The sequence below is a fragment of the Cydia fagiglandana genome, chromosome 1 (assembly GCF_963556715.1).
Source record: "Cydia fagiglandana chromosome 1, ilCydFagi1.1, whole genome shotgun sequence".
Classification (NCBI taxonomy): domain Eukaryota; kingdom Metazoa; phylum Arthropoda; class Insecta; order Lepidoptera; family Tortricidae; genus Cydia; species Cydia fagiglandana.
In genome coordinates this window covers 31,265,982-31,280,083 of record NC_085932.1, presented here as the reverse complement: position 1 = coordinate 31,280,083, position 14,102 = coordinate 31,265,982, and the positions used below count along the sequence as shown (strand labels likewise).

The 14,102-nt window shown below is 35.6% G+C and overlaps 2 protein-coding genes across 2 annotated transcripts in view; one reads left to right on the top strand and one right to left on the bottom strand.

Moving 5' to 3' along the window:
* LOC134669766 (dystrophin-like) overlaps positions 1–14,102 on the top strand; it is a 428,308-nt gene that overhangs the window by 84,384 nt on the left and 329,822 nt on the right. The window lies entirely within an intron of this gene.
* On the bottom strand, positions 6,549–9,714 carry LOC134670076 (uncharacterized). The gene is made up of 4 exons (XM_063527755.1): positions 9,656–9,714; positions 9,142–9,244; positions 8,525–8,682; positions 6,549–6,736 (listed from the first exon to the last, which is right to left on the bottom strand). The coding sequence occupies exons 1-4, from the start codon at positions 9,702–9,704 to the stop codon at positions 6,549–6,551; spliced, it is 498 nt and encodes a 165-aa protein (XP_063383825.1). The 5' UTR covers positions 9,705–9,714.

Here is a 14,102-nt window from a genome sequence, read left to right as displayed (position 1 = left end):
AAATCATTTGTTTTTGAGATAGCGCTTTTCGGCTTAGCAGGGCAGTATAGGTCAATAAAAAATATATAAAATAAAATTCAATCGTTTTGAAGTCCCCTATTATTAGCTTGTGTTCAAATTATGGTCTAAGGGCCCCCCCAAATCTGGCGTCTTTCGAGCGTCGGCGTCTGTCGGCGTCGGTCCAGCGCTATGGAAAATGACGTCGCTGCGCAGTTGCGTCGACGCTGCGTCGACATTGCGTCGACGTCGGCCATACAATTGTAGACGCCGACACTCGAATGACGCCAGATGTGGGGGGGCCCTAAACCATAAGTGACACGAGGACTCTTATTCATGACATGATCCATTAATCTCATGCGACTATACGCGAGTAATATAATATTTAAAGAGATCCCTGAAATTAATGACTAAAAAATTCTAACAAGAATGTTGTACATCAATGAAATAAACACAATAAAAATCGGACTGACTTTTTCAACACGACACAGAAGCCTAAAACTTGAGTTATTAAAATCACCTTACACAATATACATTTTTACAAAGGAAAAGAAAACCTTTTATTTGTTAGGACGTTTTCGCTTAAATCTTACGGCCTGGCCACGACATTGGTCTAAGGCGATCGGCGGGGCGGCGGGCGGGGCGGAAAACGCGAGCGACCGCCAGGCATGCCACGTACTTTCAGTAGCGGCGGCAGCGACTAGGAGCGGCTGGAACGTAGACGTATTTAAAATCATGTTTTTATTTTCAAAAGTGTCTAGAATATATTTCATTGTTTGGCAATGGGTGCATGGGCTAAATACAGGACGACAAATTTATTTACATCTAGTTAAGTATTTTATATATTGTATATATAAAGCACCCAAAAAACGAGTACTTACACAAGAATAAGTGTGGAGACGTCATAACATACTTAAATACCCAAAAGTACATTTAAAATTTCAATAATAAACCCTTCCGTCTCCATGTCGCTCGCAAAAAAAACAAAATGTTTTGTTCCGCATCGCCCCGCTCGATCCGTCGCGCCGCTTAGGCCGGTCGCGCCGCTCTAAAGTCGTGGCATCGCCCGCGCTGCCCGATACAAATGTTCGAGTCGCGCCGCTCCCCGTTCGCCGCCGCCGCCGGTCGCCCGGTGCACGCCGCGCGCGTTGCCGCTCGGCGACAAGGCTCGTGGCATGCGTTATGCGTCGCCGGGTTATTGTTTTTGCGACTTACCGCCGGTCGCCGCCGCCGATCGCCTTAGACCAATGTCGTGGCCAGGCCGTTAAAGCGCTGACAGCCACGTCAAGGAAAAGTCGACTGAAATCAGCACCCGCCCTGTTCCGTGTCGCGATATTATTTCTCACATTTCCGTGTCGCCAGATTTATTTAATCGAAATGATTATGAATGCTAATTTTTATTCAGAAATGCGATATATTTTACTTTAAGTTAAATCTCATAGAACAGTGGCAGATATTTGACAGTGGCCAAACCCCTTCAAATATATCATTTCAATCTCAATAGTCAACGAGTTTTTCATGAACCGAAGGGACAGATTACAATCATTACTGCCTACATTTATGAAATCAGAAATGGACCCAATTTCTCAAAAGTTTAATAAAAGTGAGTTACAAATGTGTTGTGGGATGGGTGTTGTATATGGGTGACATTTCTCATTGGGACCGCTAGGGTACTCATTGGGAGCGCTAGGGTACGGGTAGCAAGCAAACATAACGTTATTAATATAGCTGATGAGCTTTGGTTTGTGAAAACTTCATTCTGAACTTGCTTATTTTAATGTTAAAGGCCGAGCCACACCGGCTTGCGTGTGCGTGACGTGCGCGTGTGCATGCGCCAAAATGTTGGAGCCGCACACGCACACGTCACGCAAGCGGTGTGCCATCTCTCATAAGGATCTGTATACTACAACGCCGTACGCGCACGTGCACGTCACGCACACGCAGCCGGTGTGCACAGGCCTTAATAGTATTTTTCATATAGCTAGCTTTGGTATGGTGACAGCTGCCATATCAATACATACTTTGCGTTTTAAGGTTGTAAAGTATGTGGAGATAACAGCGTGCAACGTAGAAAAGGCGCACTGAATGCTATGGAGGATTTTCTATCAGTCAACTTTCGGGCAAAGCAGTTTTAGGCGGTGCGTCATAATAATCGTTTCTATTCAAATTAGATTAGGTACTTGAAGTTTAGTAACATGAAAAAAAAAGAAACGCTACCTATGAATGGCCCTGTTGAAATTGATTTAAAACTTAGTAATACCATGGACATATCATGTTTGTAAATAAATGATTTTATATTTTAAATAAAAAACATGGTAATCGAAAATGGAAACATGGTAGATTGCTATAATTTCGGTTCACTTTTAAATGTTTCACTCTGTTCGGGATAAAACTTATAATCACAAAATTTACATATAGACAACCTAAACTCAACAATATATAAAAAAGCATTAACAACACCCAATCTTTTCTCAATTGCCTACGTAATTTACAAAAGTTTTAACAAAAGGAGGCCATTTTTGGCAACATTCATGTTGCCCGCTTTGCCCCCGCCTCCCCTAAATGAGGGCACGTTAAGGGGGATTATGCAAATAACACAATACCTTTAACATACGTATGATGTGTAATGGCAGGTGCGGTTGAGGTTACGTGAGTTCCTTAAGAATATGAATTTATTCCTTAAGAATTTATGGTAACAGTAGTATAGGTGTACTTTTAGTGTGTCGAGAAATGCGCACCATCTTAAATTTTAACACAAAAAGTACCTAGGCGCTAATATGGGAAAAGATTCGATTTATGGTCTATCACTCAAGCAGTGATACAAAAATTTTAAGCCTACTTACCTAAGTAAGTATTCCTTAAATTTTTGATATTTTGTTTTACGCAGTTTTACGACATCCACGCAAATAATATCTTTCGTGCAATAAATACCATAATGAGTTTTATCCTCGTATATTTACTAGATTTTCTTATTTTTTTTAAACACATTATATTAAGAACATAATTATTTTATACAAAAAACATCACTTAGCATTCTAATATTATGTGTTATTTGGGCCTCTATTCTAATAACACAATAGTTTCAACACCTACTTAAGTTACGTAGTATACGAGTACCAACCGTTTTATCAGCCGAAAAGCCTAACTAATGTTTGCCTGCCCACTTATCTAGATCCCAGACTCTGGAGAGACCTAAGTAGCGTCAGCGGCAACTAATCACCTACGTTTTTATTATCTCGTAATGCTTCTGTTTGTGTAAATCTACGAAATGGCCTGCGTTTTTATTTTCCCACTAATATCTGCCCGCGACTTCATCTACGTAAAACTCGTTGCACTTCCCACTTAGTTTGTACTAACTTTATCTAAAATTCTACCCCCTAAATTAGTAATTACTGGGCTAAAATCCCTACTAATATTATAAATGCGCAAGTAAGTTTATTTGTCTGTTTCTTACCTCTTCATTCTTAAACCGCTGATCCGATTTATACAAACTGCAGCAGTTAATACCACCGAATACTACTATGCAATCATTATTTTTGCCAAAAATAATACCAAAATTAAAAGTACCTAATTACAACCAACATCGAAATTTTATCAGCCTTAAAATGTTAATCCAAAATAATGATAAACTCATCAATCTTCCGCTCAATATAATTATTCGAAGAAAGAGTCATTGTTCCTGTATTAACGGTCCATCGTATTATCTTTGAGTTCTTTTTACCTCAGCTCCGAAGATGGATACGAAAATGAAATAGCACTTTAATTAAACCGGGGAACTGATGAATATGAATTTGGTATTAAAAGTAAATGTTGTGTTTAATACTAAGTTACGTTCCTTATTTAAAAAAAAATAGGTTTTTTTAAACTTTAAGGCAAATTGACTTTAACAAATAAACATAATAATACATGGTACAGTCAAGTGTAAAAATACGAGTAGGTAGGTAAGAGTGCACACATCATACTTACAAATATGTCCCATAACGATTTTGACAACGAATTTAAATAACTGATTTGCAAGATCGAAGTGATCCCATAAGTGTTCCGTGAACAAAGTTTTGTACGGAACACTAAAAATATGGGATAAGTATATTTTTGTGTGGGTTAGTTATATGCTCATACTCATACTCATACTCATTTATTCATAAAGCCAATTTACATGTCAAATAAAATTAAAATTAATACAGTTAAAATTGAGATCGAAAATTAAAAATGAACTTAAAATTATATATACAATTGTAATGAGAATTAAAACAAAACTTATTCACATGTCGAATTAAAATTAGAAATAGTATAAATTAAAATTGAGATCTAGAATAAATATTGAATATTTAAAATTAAGATCTGTATTAAAATTACAATTAATATTAAAACAAAGCCGATATTATGCACCCATATTTATACAATTGACTGTATGTACATGTACAATGCGACTGTAGTGCTGCGTGATGCGACAAGTACATGCATAGAGGTTAATGACTACTAGGAAGCGTAGGTAGATTTTTTTTTTCATATTTAGTTTTATACATATCTCATACTCGCATAGATATATAGTCTGAGTAAAATGTATTGAGCTTTAATAGTAACTGAGAATCGTATCGATGTACTATTCACATTTTCTAAATCGTTTCCCAAATGCGGGGTTCTGTTTCAACGTAACGGTTTAATAGTAATATTTCCAATGTGCCTTGGAAATCTACTTATAATTTGATAGTTTGTCAACAAATTATATATCCGACAAATGATAATATAATTATTAATACCTAAAATGGGTTTCTACTCTTCACGCAGATTGTATATAACATAATTATAATAACAGGAAATACATATTTAAGTAATAGACTTGTAAATAAGCGAACCGCCTACAAAATGATAGTCATCTCATGACAAGAAGTTATTATTGAAGCTAACACATTTACCAAAAGATTTTAACACCTTTACATAATTACAGCCACACAAAAAACAACTTTAAGTCAAACGGCTACAAACTACAGTAAAAGCATTTAATTTTCACAAAAAAAACTTCGTAGACAATGTAAAAGAAACTTTATAGTAAAGTGTTAAAGTTGAGAATAGTGTGGGGGTGTTGAGTGTGAAGCTTTCATCCTCTCCGTCTGTCTGTATGACAAATTGCTACGGCGATTAATGATGCGACGATCTCTTGAGATAATTCTGCTTGATTCATTGGTGTCTGCTCAGGGAACCTATGTATGAACAATAGATATAGTACGAGGAGGAGCTTTGTATAACTTACACGTCATTGTAGAGAGGTAATACCTCGCCAACAATGTTAACACATCGGTCTTATGCCTTTTTAAAAGGTCCACTGATGTACAGTGACTGTACCATGTATTATTAATGACATGAAGTTTTTAAAAAAGTCTATATTTTTTGGAATAACGTATCAGTTAGGAGTGTTGCTGTTTGCACTTGTGGTTAACTAGTCGTAATACGAGTAAGTTATACTTGGGCCGATTTACAGTTTGTAGTTTTTTTCCCGTTAATTTTGGATAAATTTGGCTGGCTTAAAGGAAAGTAAGTTGGGAGGAAAAACTACGACATCAAAATATTGTCCCGAAAAAAAAATTCCTTTGAGTTACGATAATTCCATACGTTTTAGTAACTCAGAGGAAGAATTTTAAGACGTACGGTGAAATTGCGATTATATTAAATTGTATCTTAGCAGCAATCAAATCGCGAAAATACATTGAAAAGTAAATAAGTCTAGTGTTTCCTTTCCTACGCCTACTGAATATCACTGTATAAGTACCCATGTTGTCTAACTTTCTGTAATTTGTACTTATCTTTTGATGTTGATTTTAAGTTTGTATTAATTTTAAACCAATGTTACAAAACAAAAAATTGTTAAATTATAATTCGAAATAAATATTAACAGCTTTGGCGCACTTCGAAAAGTGATGTTCTGCAGTCTCCATCATTAATATAAAGTGTCAATTTGTTTAAGAATAATTAAAATCTCAATTAAGTGGAGCAGTGGTGCGTAACGTCGTCATTACATCAGCAGATTGCTTTGATTTTATGCGTGTTTTTATATTTTATTATAAGCTGATCTTTCTGACCAAGTTCTTCCCGGGCGCTAACTCGTGAAGTGATTAAAATCCTCTTCTCCATACAAACGTAGCCTCCACTTTCTTTTCTGGACATTATCTAATTATTATCAGGGAATAAATAATAAAATTTCAACTATTACGGTATGCCTTCGTGGATTATTTCCCCTATAATCAAATGGAAAAATTGTCGCTCTGGATACTCTTGCCGCTGCAGTTGTCCGGGAAGTCTTAGAAAAAGTGCGTCCTGTCTATGGATTTTTCCTCTACCTATGTTTAAATCGCGTATCTGACTGTGCCAGACAGTCTGCCAACAGGGAGAGATGGCGGGAGATCGTGCGAAGAGCTGTGTCCGCCTCTACTACCGATGCGGACGCCTCAACGTGACCACGACCGCTCTGTCAAGAGCGATACGACAGAGAAGAAGATGTTTAAATGAGAGAAAACCAAAGATTGGTTTTGAAATGTGTTTATTAGAGTAAATAATCAAGCGTCCCCGCTATCCAATTTTCTAATGGAGCTGACGTCGGACGACTCGCTGTCGGTTTCGGTCTCGGTGCTCTTTCCGCTGGTGTCATCCGGCAGTTTGACCTGGTAATCGTAGAAGAAGTGCCGACCACCCCTGTAGCCGACCGCCGTTTCGTCGCAACGGTGGTCGTGGATTTTAACGAACACTGGAAATGATCATGATGTTATTAAATATAGTATTATTTCACACGCTTTAGAAAGTCTAGAGACATAATATCTTCAGTGCAAGATTTTATCTGACCATTACAAAATGACCACGAATTATTTACGGGCATTTATACAGTGTGGAAAGATAAGTCGGGCCCTGGAGGTAAACTACCTTAAATCCTTAAGCTAGCTCATTTTACTTAAAAGAGACATTCCTTTATTTTTAAAAAGAAACAAAACTGCATTCAAAGGTTTTCTAAAACTCGCTTGCCTCGCCCGGGACTCGAAACGACTAAAAATTCAAAAAAATAAACACTCGCAATTTTATTCTAATAGTCGATACAGTTAATGTTACTGATAACATTTCTCCAAGAAACATTAGGTCTTACACTCGTCTGTCGTATAAAATATCCATAAAATCGAATATTTAGTACTAAAGATTTTTTTAGACAAGGCAAATTGAAAAAAAAAGGAAATCTTTAAATGCAGTTTTGTTTCTATTAAAAAATAAAGGAATGTCTCCTTTAAGTAAAATGAGCCAGCTTAAGGATTTAAGATAGTTTCCCTCCAGGGCCCGACTTATCTTTCCACACTGTATACTATAACGATAGAACCATATTTTGTATTTTGTAGGTATAAAGTATTTGAAAATTTTTCACTGAAATCTATAGCGTAAATAGCAATGGTAAGACAATACTCCGTACTGTGTTGAATTTAGGCTTGCAACACACAGTTCCGCATTTTGCATGTCACGTCGTGACATACTAATGTTCCAATTTGCGAGCCCTTGTACCTAACTCCGACGTGCGCCCTAGGGACGACCCCTGGACTTCCGGAGAATACATCAGGCATTTTGAAAACCGCATCAAGTTGACAACTACGGGTTGACATTTAAGACATATGGGTCAGACACACGCATCATCTTTATGAATAACAATAATAAAAAAGATACTCTAAAAGCTACAACGATTAAATTATTAGATTAAAGACTAAGAAATCAAGATTTTGTATTCATTTGAATCTAATTATCTGGAGAGAAGAAAAAACTGACTTTAAAAAACAGGATACCATTTTTTTTTGCTTCAGGTCCACTTAACCAAAGGTTGGTTTTGGAGGACAAAATTAAATGTACGAGACTTAAAATACCCAAAGTTTTACAGATTACTCTTCAAATGTTATGACTTACGTTATGACAATGGGACCAACTAATAAACATTTCAAATAAAACAAAAAGAAATTCGTTTGCGACGCCTGTCTTCTAGAAGAGTATATATCCTTAACAAAATCCTTATCCTTAAGAAAGGCCCGAGGAAATAAGAATTCACTCCTTTTTAACGTTCCTAAGCAATAGGAGAAGTGTTTAACGGCCTCCTAGCCTTAGTATAGAGACCCTGCCTACGAAGCAGGAAGTCCCGGGTTCGAATCCTGGTAAGGGTATTTATTTGTGTGTTCATCACAAATATTTGTTCCTGAGTTATGGATGTTTCTATGTATGTAAGTATTTATATATACGTTTATATTATATAGTGTGGAAAGATAAGTCGGGCCCTGGAGGGAAACTACCTTAAATCCTTAAGCTGGCTCATTTTACTTAAAAGAGACATTCCTTTATTTTTAAAAAGAAACAAAGTTGCATTCAAAGATTTTTTGAGTCACTCAATAACCTTAGGTGCTGGTTCAAGATGAGCACCAGTCGCTGTTTCGAGCTGCAGCGTCAAAATTTAAAACAGCCCTAATGTTAGATCACCATAAGAAGTAGAAGAAGAAGTCTATTAAAAATAACTCACTAGTGCCATCCTGGCAGTTCCTATAGTACATCATGCACTCGCTCTTGAAGGAGCGGCGCGCGCGCTGGTACCCGCCGCAGATCCACTTGATGGTTGGGTCGCGCCACTTCTTGGCCATGTCTTCGGGACACTGGGTGCATTTGCGGTGCCATCTTCTCCTGCACTTATTATTGTTATCTTTGATTTAGATTGTGTGAAAAACAATGATTGTAAATATTAAGGAAAAATAAAAGTACTTTCCCAATAATTTTGATTTGCGTGCAAGCCCATGGGAATATCATAATAAAAATCATTTTTACTGCGATGTAAAAATTATATCATAATATCCTTATATGAGAAACTGCCCTATTCAAACTTTAAGATACGTCAAATATTACGGCTAGATACGATACCTATGGATTAGATATGTCAGTGTCAAATCTAACGTTTTTATTTGAAGAAACGGTGTGAAACGATATGGATTAGATATGTCAGTGTCAAAAGACTGACATATCTAATCCATATCGTTTCACACCGTAATATTTGACGAATCTTAAAGTTTGGATCCAAGACCTAAGACCTAACTGCTGATCTCAATGTTAGGTGTGTCAAAAAGTGTAAGAATAAGAAATATGAACCATCCTGCTCCTTCGAGCTCGAGCGGCTTGCGTCTTTCATCTGAAGAGCTGTCTCCAGATGACTCCAATCCTAGTGAGTCTCCTTCCGACCCAGATTTTTTCCCTGAAACATTTCACATAGCAACGGTCTATGATGAATAATTATTGAAGATACGATACAAAAATTGTAGTTTAGTCGGATCACGCTAAGTTTTCATGTCAAGTGCCACGTCAGGTATGGAACTCATAGGGTTATTTATGCGTTCTTACTCCACGTGCACGTCACGCACACGTCGCCGGTGCGCACAGGCCTTTAGTGTTGAGAAAGATCTTTACCAATAAGTCGTTCTCCTGAAGACTAGGAATATGTGGACCGCCGAGCTTTTATACGGGCGGCTCTTCTCGCCACCATTGTGCTCTTGGCTATTATCGTATTATTCGTAGTTCTGGTCGTGATTTGGCTCATCATGGCGCAAGTGTGCAAAGGCGATTGTGACTGCTTAGCCTTTATATTAGAATTAAAAAAGATTTCTACCGATAAGTCGTTCTCCTGAAGAAGAAGATGTGGACCGCCGAGCTTTCATACGGAGGGCGGCTCTTCGCAACACAATTGTGCTCTTGATATTATTCGTGTTTCCATTCGTTGTGGCGATGTTGACGTCCATTAGATGCTCGGGTACGGGGAAGATGCTCCCCAGGGCGGCGTGCGCTTGGATAATAAACATTAGAATGTTTATTTTACTAATAGGTAAATTTGACTATTCAACAATTAATTAATTAATTACTCTAATTTTATTTAAATATGAGCCTTTAAGGCCTTTATACGTATGGTGTCCATAGGCCTAGCAACTTTTACAAGTATCAGCAGAGGCATTTGAAACTTTTATCCAACCAACACGGACACTTTATCTATCAGTGATTTTATTTTATTGTATTCTAAGATAACTGTGGTATCTTAGCCAAGAGTATTTTGCATTCTACATTTAAATTAAATATTATTGTGGTATATTATAATATATTCATTTCGATTGAATTGACGACCGGTCTGGTCTAGTGGGTAGTGACCCTGCCTGCGAAGCCGATGGTCCTGGGTTCGAATCCCAGTAAGGGCATTTATTTGTATGATGATACAGATATTTGTTCCTGAGTCATGGGTGTTTTCTATGTATTTAAGTATTTGTATATTATAAATATCGTTGTCTGAGTACCCACAACACAAGCCTTCTTGAGCTTACTGTGGGACTTAGTCAATCTGTGTAAAAATGTCCTATAATATTTATTATTTATTTATTAGAGAAAAATAATGATACGTACATAAAAAACAGTCAAAAAAACGACGGCCAAATCGCAATGAAAAATATTGAAAGCAGGTAACGTTGTTTGATAATCGTTTGTTTGTGTAACAAACTAATAAATTAGTACCTAATAATGTAGTAATCTTCAGAAAACATACATACTATACATAGTGTGTTTGGGATCCTGAAAACGGTAAAAAATAAAGAGGAAAAAGTAGCTATTTTTTATTTCCCCAATATCTCAAAAAATATTAATATTTAAGAAACCAAAATTAATATTATAAAAGAGGAGGATATTTCCAATCAAACATTTCATACTTGCAGAACTGTATCTCCATTATTTATACTTTTTATTCAACGCTGAACACAGCCCTTCGCGCCTCAGTTTCGAGAAACGCGCACGGCGTGAAAAAACGATTACGTAACATTAAATATAATGTTAAAGGTATTAAATATTAATTGAAAATTAAAAAAAAAATGGTGTATTTAAAACATGTCAACACATGTAATACTTGTAGAAATTTATCTTAAAGTTATTTTTTCAACAAGTTAGGCAATTGTTAATTAGCAAAATTTTCTCAAACTTCCTTCTTTATTGAAAACGACCAAAAATGTATAAATAATATTGTAAAATTTTGTCGCTTTCTAGAGCCCTTCTCATATATGTTCAATAAGATGGCGTTATAAAAGTTTTGAAAAAATTAACAGTGTGGTTATAATATTGTTTTATATTTTACAATTTTACCTTGATTTTTCGTTATTCGTAAATTTTCAATGTTATTCTAAAACTTATTATAAGCAAAGTATTAGCTTTATGAAAACTTTTGTAATGTGATCTTATTAAGCATGTATATAAGAAGGGTTCTAGAAAGCGAGAAAATTTTACAATAGTTATTTATATATTTTTTTCGTTTTCCATAAATAATGGAATTTGGAGAATATTTTATTTATTAACAATTGCCTAACTTGTTGAAAAAATAACTTTAAGATAAATTTCTACAAGTATTACATGTGTTGACATGTTTTAAATGCACCATATATTTTTTTAATTTTTCAATAAGTATTTAATACCTTTAAAATTATATTTAATGTTACGTAATCGTATTTTTTCACGCCGCGCGCGTTTCTCGAAAATGAGGCGCGAAGGGCTGTGTTCAGCGTTGGATAAAAGGTATAAATAATGGAGATACAGTTCTGCAAGTATGGAATGTTTGATTGGAAATGTCCTCCTCTTTTATAATATTAATTTTGGTTTCTTAAATATTAATACTTTTTGAGATACTGGGGACATAAAAAATAACTACTTTTTCCTCCCTTTTTTTGTTTATAACTTTTGATATTTTTTGTGTGCTAATACACGCTTCGAACGCATTTTTCTAGACATCATGACGAATCTAATGAGGTATCACACGTATTTTTAGGAGTGGTATCTTTATTTTTCACCGTTTTCAGGATCTCGAACAGACTAACAGTTTTTTAGAGCTCTTTGAAATAGTTGAAAAATGACACCACATACATGAAAAATGGCTTACCGAACGCCAGCAGGGCTATGCAACGCACTTGCATTTCGCAATGCACTCAAATACACTACACTCGTTCACGACCGGTCGTAAATTGGGCGAAAATACTTTTATGGTCTCAATGCGTGTTGTTTACGATAAATCGCAATTTTGCTGCATAACTGCTATTAACTCTTTGTTTTTAGGGCTTGTGCATAAATCACGCGAAGTTCGATAGGTGGAGGGGAGGGGTCACGAAAAAATCACGAGAGATCATGTTAGGGGAGGGAGTAGGGTGGTTCACCTTTGTATGGGAAAAATTCAAACTCTAGCTAGAAGAAGCGGCACCCTCTCATTTTGTTACACTTGTTCTGTTGACTAAATATGCCAAGTTTTGTAATCTTATCTCAACTACAAGGGGGTGCTCAAATACTTTGAAATTTTTCAAAGTTGTATGAAATTCAAAAAAATCAAATTATTATTTTTTTGAGTTTTATGTACGTAGTAGTTTTCACATTATTTGAAAGTGTGATTTAAAAGTTATTTGGTGAAAAACCATTTTTATTTCTATTTTTAATGATTTTTTTAGGTGAAATTTTAAAAATCTTACTTTTGAAAAATTATAAAAAATAGAAATAAAAATGTTTTTCTACTTAAAAACTTATAAATCATATGTGCAAATAATGTGAAAACAGATACTTAAATAAAATTCTGAATAATAAATACTTGTTTTTTTTTGTTTTCATACAACATACAACATTTTCAAAGTGGTTGAGCACCCCCTTGTAGTTGAGATAAAATTACGAAACTTGGTATATTTTATCAGCATAATAAGTGTAACAAAATAAGGGGGTGGCCCGTCGGAAAATAAAAAAAAATGTTTTTTGAACCACCCTAGGAGGGAGGGTATAAGGAGACCTCACGTGTATTTTTCTACAGTGAACGAAACTAACAAAAAATACCTACCACATGAGTAGATACTTTTTCTCGGTTTCGTGAAACCTAAATCATCACTCCGTACTTCAAAAACTGCATATTCAATTATTCATTGATAATAAGCATAATAAATATATCATCTCACTTATAACGAAAGTAGGAAAATAAGCTTTACTATATAAATAAGTTCGAATGAAAAAAAATACACGTCGCCAAAAACCTCACCAAATATCACCAAGGGGCAGGGGGGGTCAAAAAGTAGCCGATAATATCTCGCGTGATTTGTGCACAACCCTTATAGGGGACATTTTTTATCAAAAAAGATAACAATTAAAAAAACGGGTCATTCACAACATGCCAAGCAATTTTCGACTTAAATGCGTGAGTGACCCACTTAGCGGAAGCAGTTATAAAGTTGACCCAAAAAATTTTTATTAAGCTATGAGCTTCATCACATATGTTCCTTGAGTAATTCTAAGCATTTCAAGCCTGGGAGGCAATAAGAAATGTGTGTCTACTCGGATTTGTAATGGATTCAAACTTTCAACCCCTTTTTAACCCTGTTAGGGGATGAATTTTACAAAACGCTGAAATTACTTTTCCTGTCTTTTAATAATATCCCCAAATACAAAGATTCAAGTCCCGCGTTCGAAAATTTTTTTGATATCCATACAAACTTTCAACTCTTTTTTCACCACCTTAGGGGATGAATTTTCAAAAACGCTGAAATTAGTTTTCTTGTATTTTAATAATATATCGTTTTACGAAGTTTCAAATTCCTAGCTTAAAATAAAACTTGAACCCCATACAAACTTTCATCCCCTTTTTAACCCCCTTAGGGGTTGAATTTCTCAAAATCGCTTCTTATCTCTTGTACACTTTATAAATGTAATCTAGTGTGCAAATTTCAACTTTCTATCTTTTGTAGTTTCGGCTCCGCGTAGCAAAAATCTCCAACCAAATTTTTCACCTTTTTACGTTTTTCTTGTAAAATTACTATGAAATTGAAAAAACAAATATCAGCAATGAATTCTACGTCTTTGGTTTATACGAAAATGATACCAAACTTGCCCTAGTACCCACCAGGATCAGAGTAGATTTTTTTTAAAGATGACGGATGGCGGCCGTCTTTGTACCCCACCCTCCCCCCACTTCAGGCTAGAAATGCTTAGAATTACTCAAATATCAGATGTGATGAAGCTCATAGCTTAATAAAAATTTTTTGGGTCATGTATGGCAGCGTTACATAACT

Bases quoted from the DNA above. Each gene is read 5' to 3' on its own strand.
- LOC134670076 (XM_063527755.1), bottom strand. From the start codon at position 9,704: ATGAAAGCTCGGCGGTCCACATCTTCTTCTTCAGGAGAACGACTTATC. The intron at 9,245-9,655 runs GTAGAAATCTTT...GAAATGTTTCAG, and splicing joins TTCAGGAGAACGACTTATCG to GGAAAAAATCTGGGTCGGAA. The intron at 8,683-9,141 runs GTTCATATTTCT...TAATAAGTGCAG, and splicing joins GAGCTCGAAGGAGCAGGATG to GAGAAGATGGCACCGCAAAT.